Below are 18,833 nucleotides of genomic sequence, written 5' to 3' on the forward strand. Positions count from 1 at the left end.
AGCCTGATTTGGGATGAAATGGAGAGGACATTGGCTGACGAGGCAGGAAGGGTGCATATAGTATCGAGGACAAGTTGTATATGTAGATATTAGAGCGTGGAGATATGGGTCAGTCCGGTTGGGTGAGTAGGTAGAACCAAAAGGCAAGCGTAGCGTAGACGCAAAAGTAGACGTAGGCGTTTATAAGTATGGTGTAGATATAGTCATGCGAGATATCACCGCTTTTGCTCTCTAAGTCGCGCATCCTGTCTTCTGGTCTTGCAAAACGTGCGCTGCGTAGTAGGACCTTGCCCGACATATGGATTAGACTCGGACGGCGTCGAAGGACTGTTCTACCGGTTGACTTGGGCTCTGGGAGCTCCGACTGATGGCTTCTTCTCGGCCAGTAACTAGCTATCAGGTCAAACGCAGCTGGGCTTGCCCCTTCGACTTGAGCTGCTGTGTATTCCGCGACCTCGAGATCGCTATCGCACACTTCCAAGCAATTGTGTACCCCGGAAAAGCATGCATGTCTATGAGCCCGAACGGACCTACGCCTCCTTGTTGTAGAAGTGCACCTCCTCCTTCTCCCGCCCGCGCATGAAGGGTGGCTCGGTACCCTTGTAGTAGATGTCGGTCCAGAACTCCTTGAGATCGGGGAAAGGTGACTGCTTGGCCTCCTCGACGGCAGTGTCGACCTCGGTCTTGGCTCCGTCCACAATTGCCTGAAGATCAGCTTGGCTCTTCCTTGACAATACAAACATGGCTCACCTTCAAGCTAGCCTCGTCTGACACTCCCCAGTCCAAGATGTTCTTCTTCAGACCCGCGATCGTGTCCTTCTCCGCACGCATCGCCTGTACTTCGTCACGGGTACGGTAAGTGGTTCCGGGGTCGGACATGCTATACACGTCAGCTCGCCACCCGCGTCATGAGAAAGACTTGAACTCACGAGTGACCACCGTATCGGTACGTCACAAACTCAACCACCAATGGTCCCTTTCCGCTCGTCACCCACTCCTTGGCCCACGAGCACGCCTGCCTGACCGCCAAGATGTCCATCCCGTTGACCTGCAATCCGGGGATTTTGTCACCTCGGGTAAAGTAGTCGGTGTTCATCGAGGACCGCTCGGCTGATGTACCCATACCGTATTTGTTGTTCTCGCAGACGAAGATACAGGGGAGGTTCCAGAGTTTGGCCTGAGTGGTCAGTACACACCCAGAGCTGGAGCGTGAAGGACATACCATGTTGTACGCCTCGAAGACCTGACCCTGGTTGGAAGCACCGTCACCGTACAGCGCGAAAGTCGCCGCCTTCTTCTTGCTGTACTTTTGCGCCAAAGCGATACCGGCTCCGACAGGCACCTAGCTAGTCAGCTTAAATCAGGACGTCAGGGCGGTCTTAGCTTACCTGAGCACCGACGATACCGTTACCACCGAAGAATGAGGGAGTGAAGATGTGCATGGATCCACCCTTTCCGTATGACATACCGTCGACACGGCCTGGAAAGTCAGCCGCCATCCTGGTATGGACTGGTACGGACCCAAAAGCGAGACTCACCCATCAATTCCGCCAAAACACCCTTGATGGTACCGCCTCGCAGTACGGCGAAAGTGTGACACCGGTAAGAAGTGATGACCCGATCGTCTCCATCAATCGCATTCTCCATCCCGACCGAAACAGCCTCCTGACCGATAGCAAGATGACAGAAACCTCGGATCATCTTCTGCTTGTACAGCGCATCGGCAGCCTGTTCCATCCGTCGCATGGTCACCTGACAATTAGCACAGACCCCTTCATGTCCGACGAGGAACCCACCATCTGCTTGTACATGTGCACAAGGTCATCCTTGGTCACCTCGACTTCGGTGCTGGGTCCGTCGCATCGGTACGAGTGGAAGCTGTCCTCGGGAAGGTTGACCTTGAACTACATGATCAGCGCAATCCCTTCCGACACCATCCAAGCTTGCTGCCCCAACGTGGCCTTCTGCGGCTCCCTTGCCGAATCCATGAGAAACGACAACAACATACCTTATCGCTTCCCGAAGCAGGCAGTTCATGGGCGGGAGCTGACTTGTCCGAGTCAGTCTGGAGGAGCCGGATTTGCGGCAGTGTCGAGCGCATCGGCTTCTATAACCAGTATCAGCACCTTGTCCCTTCCATCCTTCGTGTCCATCCTTCGCCTCCTCGCATCTTGGCGAAGAATTTCCGGGATGGATCAAACGCACCACAGCCGCTGCCCGTACGCCAGCTCGCAATGAGCGTGCGCGGAGAGCTGAGAAAGCCATTATGGATAGCTGCTGGGTAGCTCTTGTCTCAGCAGCCTTGGTAGGGTATAGATAAGGAGGAGATAGTTCTGTGTAACTTTGGCTTTGCTATGGAGATCAGAGCGAGCATCGGAAACCGCGGAACGGGGCGGGACTAAATTCGGCGCGTGGGGGACAGTAGCCACGTGGTGAGGGTCTGAGTGTGGCACTCAGCGCCACATTCCGCCAAGGCTCTAGTCTTCGCCACCTTGGCACCAACCTCTTTCTGGCGCTTGCTATCACCTAAGGGGAAGTCAAGTCGACCGAGTAAATCCGATAGATCACGACTGATGGCGTGCTCAGGCTTGCTTCACCCACAAAGGAATGATGGTCTGTCATGCCCTAATCTACGTATGCCGCGTTTCGACATCTGTAGTCCGCTGACTCCCCTCCAGCCCTGTAGGGCTATATAAGGGAGGCGCGGGATTCGTATCCCTCTTGCATCACGCAGCTTCTATCGGCAAATCACCTAATCACCGCTCAGAGCTCCTCTTCCAATGTCCGCCACCGCTGAAGCTGATTTGCACGCTAGTGTACATCCCCGTCCGGACCGGAAGCTGCTTGGGCTGGACCAAGCATTTGAGACAGAAGGCATTGTGCACCTCGAAGACCCCAACAAGGACCCCAAGGAATGGGCCTCCGTCACTCTGACTCGGGAGATTGGTGGACCACTGAACCTCGTCCATCTGATCTGGGGCAACAATACGGATCACGAAGACACGGTATACGAGGACATGTTGGAGTCTTCGCCTACATACCCAGGTTATGTCCCCGACGAGACGGTCCTTTCCGCACACATCCAGAAACGCATCACTGCTCCTGATGAGACCTATCGCCCCATTGCCCGGAAATTGACACATCTGATGCGGACCCGAGAACCCACTACACACGTGATTTGGACACGCAACGCACCTACCGGGCCCACGGTCCGGGCAGCGCTTACAGCTTCCGGCTTGGGCATCTGCAACTTCATTGACAGTACCAGGGGCCTGACTGGAGTCTCCTCGGCTGACATCGCGTCGCCCTCACTCGCCAAGTTGGATCTCCTTCTGGATCCTCCGGATACGTGGGGGATCACCATCTGCCATGCGCTCTTGCAGACGGACCGGCCTTGGCTCGCAATGGTCATCGAGCATCAGCCCATGGGAGCCTCAGAGCAGACCGAGCAGATCGTCACCATATTCAATCTTTCAACTGGCGGCACAGTACCATTGACCCGGATCTCTTCCAAGCGCGACACTGTTGGGGGGGTCTCGGAGGAATACGTCGTGGACTGCTCCAAGCTGCAGGTCAGAGCGAGTACGTGGCCAGTCCTCGAGCAGGAGACTGAATTGCCCCCCCTCGCAAGGCTTGTGGCTGAGGACGGCGGCATCGGACACAGAGCCGGCCCAGATGACGAGGTCTTGGCGTCTCACATTCAGAACTTGTACCGGAACTACAACGGACGGTATCTACCACACTGGCAACGCAGACCGCCAAACAGCGAGACTTTGATCAGCGTCTCACCACTCTTGCGCGACGAAGAGGATGCTCAGGGAGGCACTCAGGTTGGGACTTTCGATGAGGACGCCAATCTCCATGTCGAGCGTCTTCGATCGTCAGCAGAGTCTCGGGTACGGTGATGGATCTACATATGTTGGCGAGAGGTCGGAAATTGTGGAGCTCTGTCCACTTCAGGGAGTCGAACTGTGAATAGATTGTGTCTGTCTTGGAAAGTTATCAGTGTGCATGGATCTGTGATCTGACTCTCAGCTTGATAAGCGTACGGCCTGTCACATGCAACGATCGCAACCTGCTTCGGGCGAGGTCCGCGCAGATGGGTGACGCGCATCATTATATCAGCGCTATTCGAAGACGACGATAGATCTTCATGAGGTCGTGATAGGATAAACGAAGCTACATGCGGCTCATGCTATCCTTTCTTTCCTCTCCGATCAATCTGTTTTGACTCGATGCTATCGACAAGAAGCGCGATGAATGCATGTGAAGATCTGGGGAGGTGCACACCTAGGGCAAGTCGCCGAGATCTTCGTCAAGGGAGGAGCTAAATTACAGATCATGAAAGGTGATGCTACATGATACGGTTTCTGCGACGGGTTCCAGGCCTCCCTTTGTCCTTGTCGCTCCACACGAGCCACCAGTACGCTTCTTAGAAAGAAATATAAGACCTCGCCTCGTCCGCTTGTGTTCTGCTATCATACATCCATCAAAGCGGACATTTGAACGATATTCCTCACCTGCACACACACATACACACGATGCCCGCCCTCGACAGTCAGCTGTACACCTACTCGGATATTCGGCGAGCAGTGGATGGCGAGAAACGACCTGACTGGATGCTGAAGGCCGACGATGCGACTGCCGCAGTGTACAGTGATCCTGACAAAGAAGACCTGTCCTGGATCGCTATCTCGCGAGGCAAAGACGGGCTCTACGTCGGGGAGGGTGACCTGAACCACTTTACCTGGAAGCCGCTTCCCAGGGACCTTCACCGACCCCATGCTCTCCTCTCCACTGATCACACGGGGAGTTTCTGGAAGAGGATGGGTCTTGCTCTGACGAAAGCGGAGTGCCTCGAAGTGACACTCAAGATGATGGAAGAGTTGTATCGGCGTGAAAAGGGAACGACGGTCATGAACGATCCCCTTTTCGATGAGGAAGACGGTGCCCTCCTCGTCAGGCGCACCAACTCTGCCCACCAAGTGTGCTCGGACGTGCTCAAGGCTTACACGGCGCTGGGCATGAGCGAGACACTGTCCGGGGAAGCGTGGGCGGAACTCGTCTCTTACCTTCATCCCCTCGGAGAGGAGAGCGCGGCAGATGCCGACCAGCAGGCATACACCGCCACATGGTCTCCGATTGAGCGGCCAGACCTCGTCCTGCTCACGAAATACCTCTCGGCTTCCGCGGAGGAGTCTGACTCAGTATTACTACCCACTCATGCCCTTGTACTCAACCTGACCAACGCGGTCATCGCGGCGCTCACCGTCACCGATGGCCAGGACTACAAGTCCGGGAGCTCCACGCGGGTCCCTGCCAACCTCACTCTGGACTGCACGCCGCTGGTCGAGACTACGAAAGGCTCCGGAGCGTTCTCTTGGCTCACCGACGAGATTGCCGCCGGTCACACAGTCGAGTCAACAGCTGCTCACGTCAATCGGCTCTACGACAACGAGATCGCGAGCCACGCACATCTGGATGAGATGACGGCTCCCGAGACTGTGACGATCCTTCACAAAGTCTGGGAATGAACAGATGAGGGGTCTGGGCGTGGCACTAGGCGATAGACAAGAGGGGCACATGAGACGGATGACGAGACTGACATGAGTAAGGGGAATCCTGATTGAGTGTGGCTGGTACAGTTGGGATTAGGCGTCGTAGATACTGTGTGTTTTTGGCATTTGGCGTATGATAATTTGTTTTTATTTCAGCCCTGTCCATATGGCATGGATCTGACTGTGAGGTGGATCAGATCACGGTCGACTTGCTCGCTTTCTGGACCTGTACGTGTGCGGACCGAGACCAAGCGAATCATCGCGTTCTGGATCATTTGGACGGCTGGGGGTAGTAAGTAGGGATAGCTGATGGCGATCATCATAAGTAAGTCTGCGAATCGGAACATCAGAAAGTACTTGACGTCGTGAGAGCCCACGCCGTCAATCCTCTGCTCGGCAATCCAGCGGCTCAGCACTCAGCGCGCAGGACTGACAGCCTGAAACAGTCGAGCTGCACAAGGAATGCGGAGCTGCCAGGCGATGACGGCATGCGCGATTTATGACCTCGGGCCTCTGGCCCGCAGCTTCACTCCAGCTTCTACTTCTGCCTCCACACGCCCAAACTCTCTTCGGGCATCGGCCAGGCTACTAAGGTCCTTTGTCGAGCTGACCGACTCACTGACCTCCACTCGCCCACCCAGAAAACATCATATATAGGCGCGATGGGTGTCTATGACCAGAACTCATCACCCTTCCAACCCTCTCATTCGCACACCCACACCCCTTCTTCCCTTCCACCATGTCACAAGATCAAGGCCGACACTACTCGCAACTCGCGTTCATCAAGGATCACATGTTTGCTTCCTTCTCCGCGCCCAAGGTCGACCTCACTGGCCGGACGGTGCTCGTTACGGGTGGGAACACGGGGTAAGTGATATTCTCTGCTCGCCCCTACCTGGGCTGTGCTGAAGCTCAGTCTGGGATATGCGGCCGTACTCCACTTCGCCCGGTCAAACGCCTCGCGGATCATCATCACCTCCCGCTCCCTCCAGCGCGCCCAAGCCGCCGCCGAGCAGGTACACAAGGACGTCCCCTCCTACCGCGGCATCGTCGACGTGATGAGGCTCGACCTCGCCAGCTGGTCCAGCACCATCGCCTTCTGCAAGGCACTCAACAGTGACCCGGGCCGGCTCGACATCATCGTCGCCAACGCGGGCGTCAAGACCGATACCTACCAGCAGACGGCGGACGGGTACGAGGGGGCGTTACAGATCAATGGGCTGGCGACGGCTCTGATGTGCTTGTTGTGCCTGCCGAAGCTGGGGGAGACGGCGGGTATGGAGGTCCCGGCGGGTAGTAAGGGAATGAAGCCTACGTTGACTATCGTGGCGAGCGATGGTGAATTGCTCTTTGGATGTTTCGGGAGGAGAAGAGCTGACGGGTAGTTCACCACTGGGCCAAGTTTCCTCAAGCCAATGCTCCCGGATCGCTCATCGAGGCCCTCAACGACCCCGACCAGTTCATCTCCTTCGACGAGCGGTACAACGTCTCCAAGCTGCTCAGCATTTACAATGCCCGCGAAATCGCCAAGCTCCCAGCTGTCACGTCTGGTAAGGTACTCGTCAACTCTGTCGGTCCGGGTAAGTGCCATCCGCTTCATTATCATCATTGACTCCGGGACAATCGCTGATGAGCAGGTATGGTCGTATCAGCGCTCAGGGACGGCATGGGCCCCTTCACCGCCTGGCTCATCAACGCCATGTCATGGTCGGCCGAGAAGGGTACTCGCAACTTTCTCTGGGCGGCCACTCAGCCGACCGCTCCCGGCGCATACGTCACGCACTGCAAGGAGACCCCGCCGTCCTTGTTCATCGTCTCGGCCAAGGGGAAGAAGACTCAGGAGAAGTACTGGAGGGAGTGTCTTGCGATCTTTAGGCAGCTGGGCGGGAGAGGAGCTGGACAGGGTGCTTTAGACATTGATGATCGGGAGCGGCATGCATTCAGATGGTAGACCAGGCCGAGGCGCAGCTGGATACACTATCATGCATGCTCTCATGAGCGCAAGCCACGTCCCTGGAGGAATGTGGAGCTGGAGGCGGGGTAACGACGGACTCAGGCACGGGCTGACCGGCTGGCCGACGGCCTCACAGATGACCGGACTGCAGTCTGCTTGGTCGGAGGCCGCGCAATCCTCCTTCTCGTCATATACTTGTCATATCACTCGTGGACCGTCAATAGGAGCGTCCCAACTAGCAGTAATGACCGAAGAACAAGGCCAGAACTACTCCCCTCTCGCTTTCATCTGGGGTCATCTATTCGCTTCGTTCTCGGCACCCGATATTGACCTCACCGGCCGGACCGCACTCGTCACTGGCGGTAATGGAGGGTATGTCTACGTCAATCACTTACTTCAAGAGCCAATGGCGAAAGAAGCTAATAAAGTAGACTAGGCTACGCTGCCGTCCTCCACTTTGCCCGTTGCAATGCCTCACGCATAATCATCGCCTCGCGCTCGCTTACGCGGTGTCAAGCCGCCGCTCAGAAGGTCTACGAGGATGTCCCATCCTACCGCGGCGTAGTGGACGTCATGGAGCTCGACCTTTCCAGCTTCGCGAACACCATCAAGTTCTGCCAGGACCTGAACGCGGACAAAGGCCGGCTGGACATTATCGTCGCCAACGCCGGGATACAGCCGAAGCCGGAGACATTCAAGCAGACGGGAGATGGGTACGAGGAGACTCTCCAGGTCAATGGGCTGGCGACGGCGTTGATGGGGGTCCTGCTGTTGCCAAAGCTGGAAGAGACGGCGGGGAGGGAGGTCCCCGCAGGAAGCAAGGGGATGAAGCCGACTCTGAGTATTGTGGCTAGCGAAGGTGGGTCTTCTGTATTCTGTCTTCGAAAGAAGAAGGGGTTTGGAGCTGACGCGACAGTCCATTACTGGTCCAAGTTTCCTCAAGCGAATGCGCCCGGATCTCTCATCGATGCTCTGAACGACCCCGCGCAATTCGTCGATTTCAACGAGCGATACCAAGTCTCCAAAGTCCTCAGTGTCTTTATCGGCCGCGAACTCGCCAAGCTCCCAGCAGTGACCTCGGGTAAGGTGCTAGTGAACTCTGTCAATCCAGGTGAGCTCCCCCACGCTTATGCACGATGCGGGCGGGATGGGCACAGGCTGACTTGGAAGGTATGTGCCAATCGGCAATAAGGGACAATATGGGTCCCGTCATCGCTTGGATCTTCAACGCTATCGCTTGGTCAGCTGAGAAGGGCGCGCGCAACTTTTTGTACTCGTCTACGCAGCCCACCATGCCTGGGGCGTTCATACATCACTGCAGAGAGACGCCAGTCTCGACTTTCGTCGTTTCGCCTAAAGGGAGGGAGACGCAGGAGAAGTACTGGAAGGAGTGTCTCGATATTTTTAGGAAGCTGGGTGTCGATTCGGAGCTGGATAGGGCGCTATAAGATATACATAGGGGTATGGGATACGGGGTTCCGGTCGATGGCGTTCTCGGATCTGAGGCAGATGGGATATGCGTGATGTCAGTTGCGATGGATGAGAAGCCAAGGAATAGATTGATGACATATGGGTTGCATGAATGTTATGCACAGTGTACAGACCTATCCCCGATAAAGCGAATCGCCTCTCGCAATTCCTCCTTCCCTCTAGCACAGACATCTCCCCTCATTCTGCCTTCCGCCTGTCATATACATCTCGCCCTCCCGCGCCGGGCTATTCGTATGCCTCCTCGGCCGATCGGCGTACTAAGCGCTTGACCTTCTTCTTGTACGCTGATGATCAGCCGATGCCCCTCCACGATTCGGACCAAGCGGGGAAGAAGTAAGATGTGGTTGACGGCAAGATATGGAGGACAGTGTAGGGAGGGGCAAAGTATACGTACATGGGAAGTCCTCTCGCACCTCCTTGGCAGCGTCGACATTCGCAGGCGAGTTGAGATCTGGTACGTCCTGCGATAAGAGGGAAATGACCGAAACGAGCTAGACGCCGTCAGCTGATAACGTCACACATAGATCTGACAACTCACGACGCTCTCGACAGTATGCACAGGCAACCACCTCTCTCCTGCATCTTCGTATCCCCACTCGTCATCTCCCGGTTGATGCTAATCTGTCAGCTTATCCGATTCGTCATCAAGCAGAGCGGAGCTCACCAATATCGAAACGCAGACCTCGCCTCTCTTATCGGCGGACGTGTATACTACAGGCTTCAGCTTGGCTCACGAGTGAAGGATACGCATTGCGCAGCTGTACCCACCATTCGGATGCCACATTTCAGAGTCGAACACCATCCTGGGTGGCAACAGGGGGTACTCCTGATCGATCAGCTAAGTCCTGCCAATACCGTTGACAAAAACGACAGAGCTCACTGGAGGAAAGATTAAGCGAGCTTTCAGTATAGCTCCTTCGTACAACGTATCAGTGGGACTGAGCTGTCAGTATCCATCCTCGATCGCCTCAACGGTCGTCCCGCAGGCACGCGACCGGTGTGACTTACCCCATGATGACAATCTGCCACTCCAGGATATTATCATCATCGACCAGACCAGCCGAGAAGCCGTCGACTGGCTTCTTTTGCAGTTCTACCTTGATCAGCTTACCTCTTTGCCGACCGGTCCCAAACGGGAAGGAGGAGTTGCCACCGGGGCCATGACCAGGCCCATGCAGTCGAAGAAAGAGAGCTCACCTATAAGCTGCCTCCTCAGGATTAAGCTCGAGTTGGCGCTCGAGCCATTCGCTGGTGTTCCAGGCTTGCTAGAGCTCGGCCGGCTGGGCGGGTACTGGGACGAAGAGGTGGAAGGGTTCGAGACGGTGCGCTGGGGCGGCATGATGGCGAAGCGATCTTTTCGCTGGGTTCCGGATTCAGAGGGTAAGCGATCGATGGAGCTGTAGACAAGGGCCTCGCTGTGTACTGTATCAGTAAGCTAATGAGTGTGAAGTGTGAATGTGAGAGTGATTGATAGAGGTGGAGGTCGAAAGTCGCGTCAATCCAGCCAGCTCAGCTGAGGTTATGATCCCGCGGGACCTTCTAGAGGGACGCGTCGCCACGTCATCTATGGGTGAAACAGTATCAAAACACCTCCACCGGGTAAAGATTTCCAGACCATCACATCTACTGCGACTACAGCAGTAGCGGCTATACCACTACAGAGTGGACAACTACAAGCAAGATGGCACCCAAACAGCCATCAACAGCAGCAATCATCAAGCAAATACCCACCTTCGAAGCCTCGCTCCTCGCCGACCTCTCCGACCCGAACAACCTCCTCCCGCTCCTCTCCCTCGCGCGGCACGCCTCCCCGGAGGTCGTACATAAAGCCATATGGGCCCTGCATCGGGTCTTCATCCCGCTCATTAGCGCCGGCAAGGTCGGCGGACTTGTATCTACCAGCTTGGCATCCCGTGGATCGGGCGAGGACGAGGTGGACGAGGTGGAAGTCGGATCAGGGAGGGAGGTGAAGATTTGGGTGAGGGAGAGACTGGTGGAATACCTGGAGATCCTGGCTGGCTTATTGAGAGACAATGAGGCGGCATTACGGGTAAGTCAGCTGTTGCGTTTACACAAATCGGGAGTAAAGCTAACATTGCAGTCATCAGCTCTACCGCTCCTATTCTCACTGCTTCCAGCTCTGTCAACATCGGGTGTGCACACCATCTACTTCAGAATCATCCTCGATGCTCTGATCTACCCTACCGAGTCTCTGCGCGGTGCCTCTCCTCGGAAGGTCGGCTCGTCCTCGACTTCGTCGCAATGGATCGTCGTCCCAGCGCATCAGGTCAGCGAGGATGCAGGCGTCTTGCCACAGGACGTAATCGCGCTTGTCGTGGATGATTTCTGGGCAAAGTATGATGATCTCCGGCTACTGTTCTTCCGGGAAGCAAAGTGAGTTCAGCTAACGGAAGGCGTCATGTCCGACCCAAGCTGACTCCTCAGGCACATGCTCGAATCGACCTCCGACCCCCTCCCGCACCCCTCGAACCTCCTCGGCCAGCTTTTCCCACTGACCAACCTCCCCCGGAAACAAGCCGACCTGAACGCCTTCTTCATTCCCTCCGTTCAATCGCCCCCTTCCTCCTCTGAACCCAGCTCGAAGAAGTCTAAGCCCAACCCGAGGAAGGGCAAAGGCGGCAAAGACGTAGACGCCACACCGGAGTGGATGGCCGCATACGACTCAGGATCCGACTCGGACTCTGCTACGACCGGTTCCAAACGGCCTAGGGAGCGCACTTCCAAGCTCAACCTGCACGCCGCGATACACTCGACTGCGGCGCATACCTCGGCATATACAGATCTGTACATTGCGGTCTTATCGACAGTGCCGCTCAGCGAGGCATGGACGAGAAAGATTTTGGTGGGGCTGCATGGAAGCTCGGGGATCTTGGGGCATATGCGCGCGGATAAGCGGGTGAGAGTGGCGGATTGGTTGGGGTCGCTGGTGGATCGGGGAGGAGTCGAGGGGATGTTGGCGGTGAATGGGTTGTTTGTTCTGATGACCCAGTACAACCTGTAAGCTATCGACTCCCTATGTACGCCTATAGCGCCAAGACAAGCTGACTTGCAGTGACTATCCCAACTTCTACCCCCGACTCTACTCCCTCCTCACCCCCTCTCTGCTACACACGCGCCACCGTGCCCGTTTCTTCCGTCTCCTCGATACCTTCCTCCGATCCGCTCTCCTCCCCTCGGCACTCATCGCATCGTTCATCAAGCGCTTGTCCCGCCTTGCCCTGACCGCTCCTCCAGGCGGGATAGTGCTTGTCTTGCCCTTCGTGTATGGCTTGTTCAAGCGACATGTGGGCTGTATGGGGATGCTGCAGCGGTACGATGAGGGCGGATGGGAGGGTGAGTCCTAGTGTCCAGGACGAAAGGTAGATTTGGCTTATGGTGTAGATCCGTACGACGCCAACGATCCCTCTCCGTTCACGTCGAAAGCGATCGACTCGTCCCTCTGGGAATTGGCGTCTATGCAGAATCACTACCTCGCCAGTGTATCGACAATGAGTGGGATCTTTAGGGAACAATTCACTAAGCCTGAATTTGCACTGGAAGACTTCTTGGATCATGGCTATGCCACTGTAAGTCTTCACCTCAACATTGAGAGAAGTAGCTGATTGTGGTTAGCTGTTCGAGACGGAGCTCCAGCGGAAGATCAAGTATCCCCCGGCACTGTCGCTCCAGCTGGAGGTGGATGACAAGTACCGGCCTGACTTGTTCCCTTCGAATGCGGCGCACGTAGATGCGAAGACGACGGATGGGGCGGCGGAGGGAGGCGAAGAGAAGGCTGCTGGGGATATAGTAAGCCAGCTGTGGGCCTTCTAGCTCGGTCTCAGTCTATAGCGCCTAGGAAGGCCGCATCTGTATCTTGCTGTTTTAGCGGGATCTGCGGCTTATGGACTGTGATGAGATCTGATGGTGCCTGTTGTCTAAGGTCTTCGTCTGCCCACCCAAGTCCAAGTTGGCACGCAGAAGCAGTGAATCCTTCTTTTGGTCAAAATAGAGTTTGAGCCTAGCCAAGCTTCGCCGTCGATCAACCAACGCCACCGACCGCCACGCGCCTCGTTCTCGCCCGCCCGGAACCGGAATGCCGAGATTTTAGCGTCATCTTCCGGCCGCATGGTGTGGTGTGGGGAGACTTTTGCGCTCGAGCCTGCTTCTCCTCGAGCTCCTTGTTGTGGTCGACTCGTCAAGCGTGTCCTCGTAATCTCTCACACGCAAGGCTCTTCAACCAGCGGTAGATACGCTCTCGAGAATCGCGCTCGAGAAGCGCATCCGCTCCCCCGCTGCCTACCGGCGGAAAGGTGAAACGCCAACCTCCTCTCCGCCGCGCCGCGCGCAAAACGTTAATCTTCGCCTTCGCGCAATCACTCAACACCCAACGAGGGTTGTGTGTCACAGCGCAGGCGGTCACAAGGCACAGCAACATACCACAAGATCCAGTGCGAAACGCGTGCACCCTTGCCCTGCCGCCCGCTCGATCGCTGCGGACGGATGCGAACCTTGCTCGTCCTCCCAAAATCTGAAACGCGACAGCCCCCCCGCGTGGTCAAGGTCTCACGCCGACGCCGATACCTCCACTTCGACCTCTAATCTCGAGGCGGATAGGTGGACTGGAGGAGTGAAAGGGTGCTTGCAGTGCTTGGGAGCTGCTAGAGGATACAGGCTGCATTGGCAGTCGTAGAGAGCGGCATAGTGAGGGGCGTATCGTACGTGTCTGTTTCACTTTGAGCGATCCCCTTCGCACACACACGCCTCCACACACACACACACATCTCCCATTGCCGTGCTTCTCGCCCTCTCGCCCTCCTCCTTCCCACCCCCTTTTTCCTGTCCTTCCTTTGTGCCTTACCTCTCTGCCCTTCTCCCCCTTGCGCTTAGGCCGGATACCTCGGATCAGGCTCCTTTCTCCCCTCCCTCCCTCCCCCGAAGTACTCTAACTCTGCGCTACTTTTTCGGGCGAAAGCTTATACAGCTAGACTCGCAACGCTGCGTAACTTAGCATCACCTATCTCAGAGGGTTGATGACTGATTTTCAAGCTCTTCCTACCCCCTCTATCTCTTCCTTTCTCCTCTGCTTCGTCTTCCCCTTCTCGCACCTTGCCCCAATCACATCATTGCCTGTCAGACGTTTCTCTCGATCATGCTTCGGACATCCTACTGACCTTGCAGAGATCTCACAAAGATCCCTTCGCTCGCCCAATCGTGCATCGTGCCCTGCCTTTGTCCACTGCAGATCGCGCGCGACAGGACATACCGCACCGGTCGAAATAGCTTTATTAGCACTTCCAACTTCGATCACTGAAGTCCAAAAAGCCGACCTCGCGACGGTCGTTCTCGGCGGTCGGATACCTCTGGCAAATCTTTCACCTCCAACCTTTACCTTCAACCTAGTCCTCATACCTATCTACGCGGGATCTGTCCATATCCAGTCAATCCACGTTGCACTCGTACTCCTTCACCGAGCCCATCAACCACCTCTCCGCCACATCATCCCTCTCTCATCCGCCTATCGCTCTACATGTCGATCCCTGACCCCTTCCCCGCCCCGGCGGAACATCAACCCTCATCCCGCCCATCCGACGTTCACGGCGGTCCGAAAGACGATATAATGGCCGAGGAGGGAGGAGGGGAATCTGGGAAGGGCTCGGACCAGGGCGATGAGGAGGATGAGACAGAGGTGGAAGAGCGTGAAAAAGAGGAGGATGCCGCGCCCCGCCGGCCTAGCCAGGTGTCGCCATACCTCTCCGCCGACCGGCCATTACCTCGTATCAAGCTTCGAGTTGGCGGTGACGGCGCTCCTCCATCAGCTTCTATCCAGCAGGATACGGACCGGCCGACCTCCTCTCACTCATCCGGTCCGCCCCACCTAAACGGCCAGCTCCGGCAATCGGAGGAACGCTGTCCTCCTCAGAACTCCCCAACCCCACCTGGATCCCCACTTCGGTCATTCATCGCTCCTGCCGCTGCTGCGGCTCCCTCTGGCCCGCCCGCTCAGCCCGCTCGTCCTGCCCATCAGCCTGCTGCACCGTCCTCCCGCCCGTCGAGCTCCCACGCGATCGCTCTTCCCCTCCCGCATGCCTCAACTGGTGCTCGAAGGGGATCTTCGCCCGTCGGTCAGACATCCGGGACGTTCTGGAAGACAACCACATCCGCTGCTCCTGCGCCGGTGCCAGTCGCGGAGGAAAGGGGTGAGGATGAGGATGTCGACATGGAAGAGGAGGATGACGAAGAGATGGAAGATGGGGAGGACGAGCTCGACTCGGATTACTTTGAAGAGGGAGGAGAGGAGAGGGAGGACGACGATATGACCCACCCAACTTCCCCGGTCAATATCACCTCTCGCGGCTCGGTGTCCGCGCCATCCGCTCCTACTTCGGCTCCAACATTGTCCCCGGCGGCTGGTGCTGGAGACGAGGGCGGCGCGAAGCGTAAAGTCCGAGGCAAGGGGAAGAAGCAAAAGGAGGCGGCGAAAGCAAAAGAGCTAGAGAGGGAGAAGGCGGCACGAGAGGAGAATGCGAAAAAGGTCATTGAGGGAGCGGTGGCCGTGGAGGAAGTGACGGGGAAGGATGGGAAGGGGGACTTTGCGTACGAGTACGTGGCGGTATCTCAGGTGAGTTGCTCTAAGTCACGCGGAAGGGAGAGTGCGTACGAGGGGGATTGTGCTGATAATGTAGCGGAAAGAAGGTCGTCAGCACCTGTAAGTCTATCTACGTGTTCGCTTGCTGTCGCTCTTTTCCCTCTGTCTCTCGCCTTGTTTCTTGGACGGGTCTTGGTGTCATTGTACACCAGCTTCATTCTTCCGTGACTGCTGGGCTCGTATCTCTTCCTCTGCTTCACATACCTCCCTTTTGACCCTTCTTCACTGTTCTTTTGTTCCCCTCTCTAAGCCTGAGACTGCACGCGCCAAATCATAACTGTGAGTCCGAGCTCTTTTGTCCCTGCTGTGCCCAAAACCTTGAGCTGATCCCGGGCAGACCGGAAAGGGCAAGACGCAGGGATCTCCACACGCTGAAACACACCCACACGCACATACGGCATTCCTCATTTTCATCATTTCGAGCCTCCACTTTTCCCTCCCGCCCGCCGTGCCTACTATCCCATACCGGCAGAAGGGAGGACGTGCACTCTCACGGCGTCCATACCCCCACTCCCTCTTCAGTGCTTGGGGACGGCGGTGTCTCACCCCTCCCTGAGAGAACCTATCGAACAATGAGCGTCGTACCCCTTCCTTTGTCTCGTGTGTTTGTAGTCCAGGCTTCCACTTGTTCTCCTTCCTGTTCATTTATATTCGACGCTCATCCCCATCCTTTCCTTTCTTCTTCCTTTGGGCTCAAGACTTTGATCCGCCCATCAGCCGCCATGTCTCAACTACACTTCTCTTTCCACCTCGCCTGCCCTCCCGTCTCAGAGCTCGTTCTGTACAGTGATCAAAAGCTTACCATGTACCTTCTTCCTACTCTCTGGCCACCTCATAATCCCACGCACCGACTTGCATATGCGCCTATGCCCATACCTACTCCTCCCTCGTCCTCGTCTTCGGTACCCGCATCGTCCAACCCGTTCCCGACTCTCATACCGAACACCCCCGTCACTCCGTCCTCCACGGTATTCCCCTCGCCTCGGACATATCTCCACTCTGCACCTCCCGGCGCCCGAAACTTGGACTATTCTGGTCATCGCACGACTACCGGCGATTCTCACGCATCCCCTTCCTCCCGGATCATACGCCCGGTACCTCGCAATCGGAACTCCATGCCTTCGCCTCGCCAATCCGATACTCGGCTCTCGTCATCCTCGCCCACTGCTGATCATGCTCAACCCGACCGACCGCCATCTGCTCCATTTCCTTCTTCTCCGCTCGCTCTCGCATTACCCACCTTGACGGAAACCGATACCTATTTCCATCGCCTCGCTACCTATCTTCCCAATTACCGCCCACGCGACTCGCTTTCTACCGACAGAAAGTATGAGATGAGCATGCGGCAGCAGCCCCTCCAGGCGAGAATGTGTAGCGCTGGCGAAAAGGGTGAGCTCGTTGGTCCCCTGTTTGGGTCCGATAGCTGACTCCATAGCCGACCGGAGACCTATCGACCCACCACCAATCGTCCAGCTCAAAGTGACCGATACGAACGGTGAAGACGTCAGTATCGAGAAGGAAAGGGAGCAGGAGAAGGGAAAGAAGGGGAAGAAGAGCAAGACCAACTCGATGAGGTTCATGCACAGTAAGCTCATCGCTTAGCTTCGGGCTTGATCAAGCTGATACTGTAGACCCCTACTACTTCCTCTACGCCACGCTCGTCGGGAGCGACGAAGCGCAGACCGAGCTACACGTCATCGAAGATGGCAAGACCCGCCTTTTGACCGGAACGCCCGTCTCGAGCCTGTACTACCTCAAGGACGTGAACCACCGGGATGCGGCGTTTTTCGTGTTCCCAGATTTGGGCGTGAGGAAGGAGGGACAGTACAAGTTGAAATTGACATTGTTCGAGATCGTCGAGTGAGTCCCCTTGCTTCGGCGCTGGGTGAGGGCGTGAGCTGACGGGGTGCCAGTCAGGAGGTGTTCTACTGCGCGACTTCTTTTACCGATACGTTTACGGTCTTGTCAGCTAAGAAGTTCCCGGGGATGCAGCGTGAGTCACTGCAGCTGGTCGATCGATGGGAGTGCTCATAGCTGATACATACAGGAGCTACAGACTTGTCGAAGACGTTCGCGGATCAGGGTCTCAAGATCCGAGTACGCAAGGAGACGAAGAGTGAGCTGCCGGAAGCTCCTTGAGGAAGGTTCACAGCTGATCTCTCAGAACGCTCGTCTGGCATCGTTTATCCTCCGAAGAATAAGCGCCGCTCCTCCATCACCGAGGAGGAGTTCTACAACCCCAAGCGACCTCGTCCCTCCCTCGACTCCAGCTATGGCAGTACCGCCTCACCTTACCCTTCGCAATACCCACAGCAAGTCATGCCGCCACCGCCGGTACCTCATCAACCACCTCGCGCGGCTGTCCACCCTCCTCCTCCTCCCTCTCATCCACCCCCTCATGGCTATGAGCCCAGCTATGGCCCGCCCGCTACGCCCCTGCAACCCAGCATGGAGCTCGGTGGAGACTACCCTCGATATCCCCCATCGACGTATCTGCCTTCTCCGCGAAAACGGGGTCTTGGACAGGCGTCCACTCGGTCAGAAGGTGTCCCCTTCTCTGGCCATCCACCAGGCCATCAAGAACCCATTCCGTTGCCTCCTCCCGCGCCGGCACTTCCACATGCTATGCCGAGCGGATACCCCTATGCCGATAGGGACCGGCAGCGAAACGCCGAGATCCAGGCAGCGCAGCGGAGGGAGATTGATGCGAGGCGGGAAGCGGAAGCGAGGCGGGCTAGCGAGGCTCGTCAAGCGGCTGAAAGGCGGGCTCATCAGCCCCAACAGATGTCGCGGCATGAGATGACGAGGGTGGAGAAGGGATATCCGGAGCATTTGGCGTATCCCGTCCCGCCTGCGCCGGCCGGCTATCAGCAGCAGCAACAGCAGTACGACCCGAGGTCGGATCATCCAAGCCATATGCGGTACGATCCCTCGCCCCGGCAGCCGTCGCCGTCTCAGCGCGAGCGGGAGACCTACTCTTCCGGCCCATCGTCCGCCCCTCGCCAGGCAGGCTCGACGCAGTACCAGTCCGCTCGTGGGATCGTAGACGTGGCGCGACTCGAGGCGCACGAGCGGGAGAAGCGGCGGATGTGGGAGGCGGACCAAAAGGCGAGGGATGCGCAGCTGAGGGAGGCGTCGGACAGGCGTACGACCGAGGTCGGAGGGTACGATAGCCATGGGTCGC

At 56.8% G+C, this 18,833-nt stretch overlaps 9 protein-coding genes across 9 annotated transcripts; 7 read left to right on the forward strand and 2 right to left on the reverse strand.

Annotated features, from left to right (window-relative positions):
- Window positions 1-530: 530 nt before the first annotated feature.
- MKK02DRAFT_33048 (pyruvate dehydrogenase e1 component alpha subunit mitochondrial precursor) lies at window positions 531-2,265 on the reverse strand (the record flags this gene model as incomplete). The annotated part of the gene is made up of 9 exons (XM_053088635.1): window positions 531-704; window positions 751-880; window positions 930-1,177; window positions 1,223-1,342; window positions 1,389-1,480; window positions 1,539-1,752; window positions 1,797-1,904; window positions 2,009-2,107; window positions 2,206-2,265. 9 exons carry the CDS (start codon window positions 2,263-2,265, stop codon window positions 531-533), a joined length of 1,245 nt encoding a protein of 414 aa, XP_052945451.1.
- Window positions 2,266-2,780: 515 nt separating this feature from the next.
- On the forward strand, window positions 2,781-4,147 carry MKK02DRAFT_33049 (uncharacterized protein; the record flags this gene model as incomplete). The annotated part of the gene is made up of 2 exons (XM_053088636.1): window positions 2,781-3,880; window positions 4,036-4,147. 2 exons carry the CDS (start codon window positions 2,781-2,783, stop codon window positions 4,145-4,147), a joined length of 1,212 nt encoding a protein of 403 aa, XP_052945452.1.
- A 394-nt stretch (window positions 4,148-4,541) lies between these two features.
- MKK02DRAFT_44374 (uncharacterized protein) lies at window positions 4,542-5,534 on the forward strand (the record flags this gene model as incomplete). The annotated part of the gene is made up of 1 exon (XM_053092901.1): window positions 4,542-5,534. The coding sequence occupies one exon, from the start codon at window positions 4,542-4,544 to the stop codon at window positions 5,532-5,534; it is 993 nt and encodes a 330-aa protein (XP_052945453.1).
- Window positions 5,535-6,297: 763 nt separating this feature from the next.
- On the forward strand, window positions 6,298-7,509 carry MKK02DRAFT_44375 (uncharacterized protein; the record flags this gene model as incomplete). Its single annotated transcript, XM_053092902.1, has 4 exons — window positions 6,298-6,425; window positions 6,475-6,896; window positions 6,944-7,138; window positions 7,196-7,509. 4 exons carry the CDS (start codon window positions 6,298-6,300, stop codon window positions 7,507-7,509), a joined length of 1,059 nt encoding a protein of 352 aa, XP_052945454.1.
- Window positions 7,510-7,756: 247 nt separating this feature from the next.
- Window positions 7,757-8,960, forward strand: MKK02DRAFT_44376 (uncharacterized protein; the record flags this gene model as incomplete). Its single annotated transcript, XM_053092903.1, has 4 exons — window positions 7,757-7,884; window positions 7,944-8,371; window positions 8,429-8,623; window positions 8,683-8,960. The coding sequence occupies 4 exons, from the start codon at window positions 7,757-7,759 to the stop codon at window positions 8,958-8,960; spliced, it is 1,029 nt and encodes a 342-aa protein (XP_052945455.1).
- A 268-nt stretch (window positions 8,961-9,228) lies between these two features.
- MKK02DRAFT_44377 (ubiquitin-conjugating enzyme/RWD-like protein) lies at window positions 9,229-10,342 on the reverse strand (the record flags this gene model as incomplete). Its single annotated transcript, XM_053092904.1, has 8 exons — window positions 9,229-9,287; window positions 9,398-9,494; window positions 9,542-9,619; window positions 9,668-9,714; window positions 9,772-9,829; window positions 9,884-9,941; window positions 10,012-10,096; window positions 10,201-10,342. The coding sequence occupies 8 exons, from the start codon at window positions 10,340-10,342 to the stop codon at window positions 9,229-9,231; spliced, it is 624 nt and encodes a 207-aa protein (XP_052945456.1).
- A 342-nt stretch (window positions 10,343-10,684) lies between these two features.
- On the forward strand, window positions 10,685-12,834 carry MKK02DRAFT_36802 (CBF/Mak21 family-domain-containing protein; the record flags this gene model as incomplete). Its single annotated transcript, XM_053089500.1, has 6 exons — window positions 10,685-11,053; window positions 11,105-11,397; window positions 11,449-12,021; window positions 12,077-12,357; window positions 12,388-12,590; window positions 12,637-12,834. 6 exons carry the CDS (start codon window positions 10,685-10,687, stop codon window positions 12,832-12,834), a joined length of 1,917 nt encoding a protein of 638 aa, XP_052945457.1.
- A 1,696-nt stretch (window positions 12,835-14,530) lies between these two features.
- On the forward strand, window positions 14,531-15,713 carry MKK02DRAFT_44379 (uncharacterized protein; the record flags this gene model as incomplete). The annotated part of the gene is made up of 2 exons (XM_053092905.1): window positions 14,531-15,622; window positions 15,687-15,713. 2 exons carry the CDS (start codon window positions 14,531-14,533, stop codon window positions 15,711-15,713), a joined length of 1,119 nt encoding a protein of 372 aa, XP_052945458.1.
- Window positions 15,714-16,953: 1,240 nt separating this feature from the next.
- On the forward strand, window positions 16,954-17,764 carry MKK02DRAFT_15518 (velvet factor; the record flags this gene model as incomplete). The annotated part of the gene is made up of 5 exons (XM_053085560.1): window positions 16,954-17,038; window positions 17,085-17,156; window positions 17,269-17,509; window positions 17,563-17,642; window positions 17,697-17,764. Coding segments are annotated over 5 exons (546 nt in total), but the record flags the coding sequence as incomplete, so codon positions are not given.
- Window positions 17,765-18,833: the final 1,069 nt, after the last annotated feature.

This window comes from Dioszegia hungarica, assembly GCF_025882075.1.
Source record: "Dioszegia hungarica strain PDD-24b-2 chromosome Unknown MKK02contig_8, whole genome shotgun sequence".
In the NCBI taxonomy this organism is placed as follows: domain Eukaryota; kingdom Fungi; phylum Basidiomycota; class Tremellomycetes; order Tremellales; family Bulleribasidiaceae; genus Dioszegia; species Dioszegia hungarica.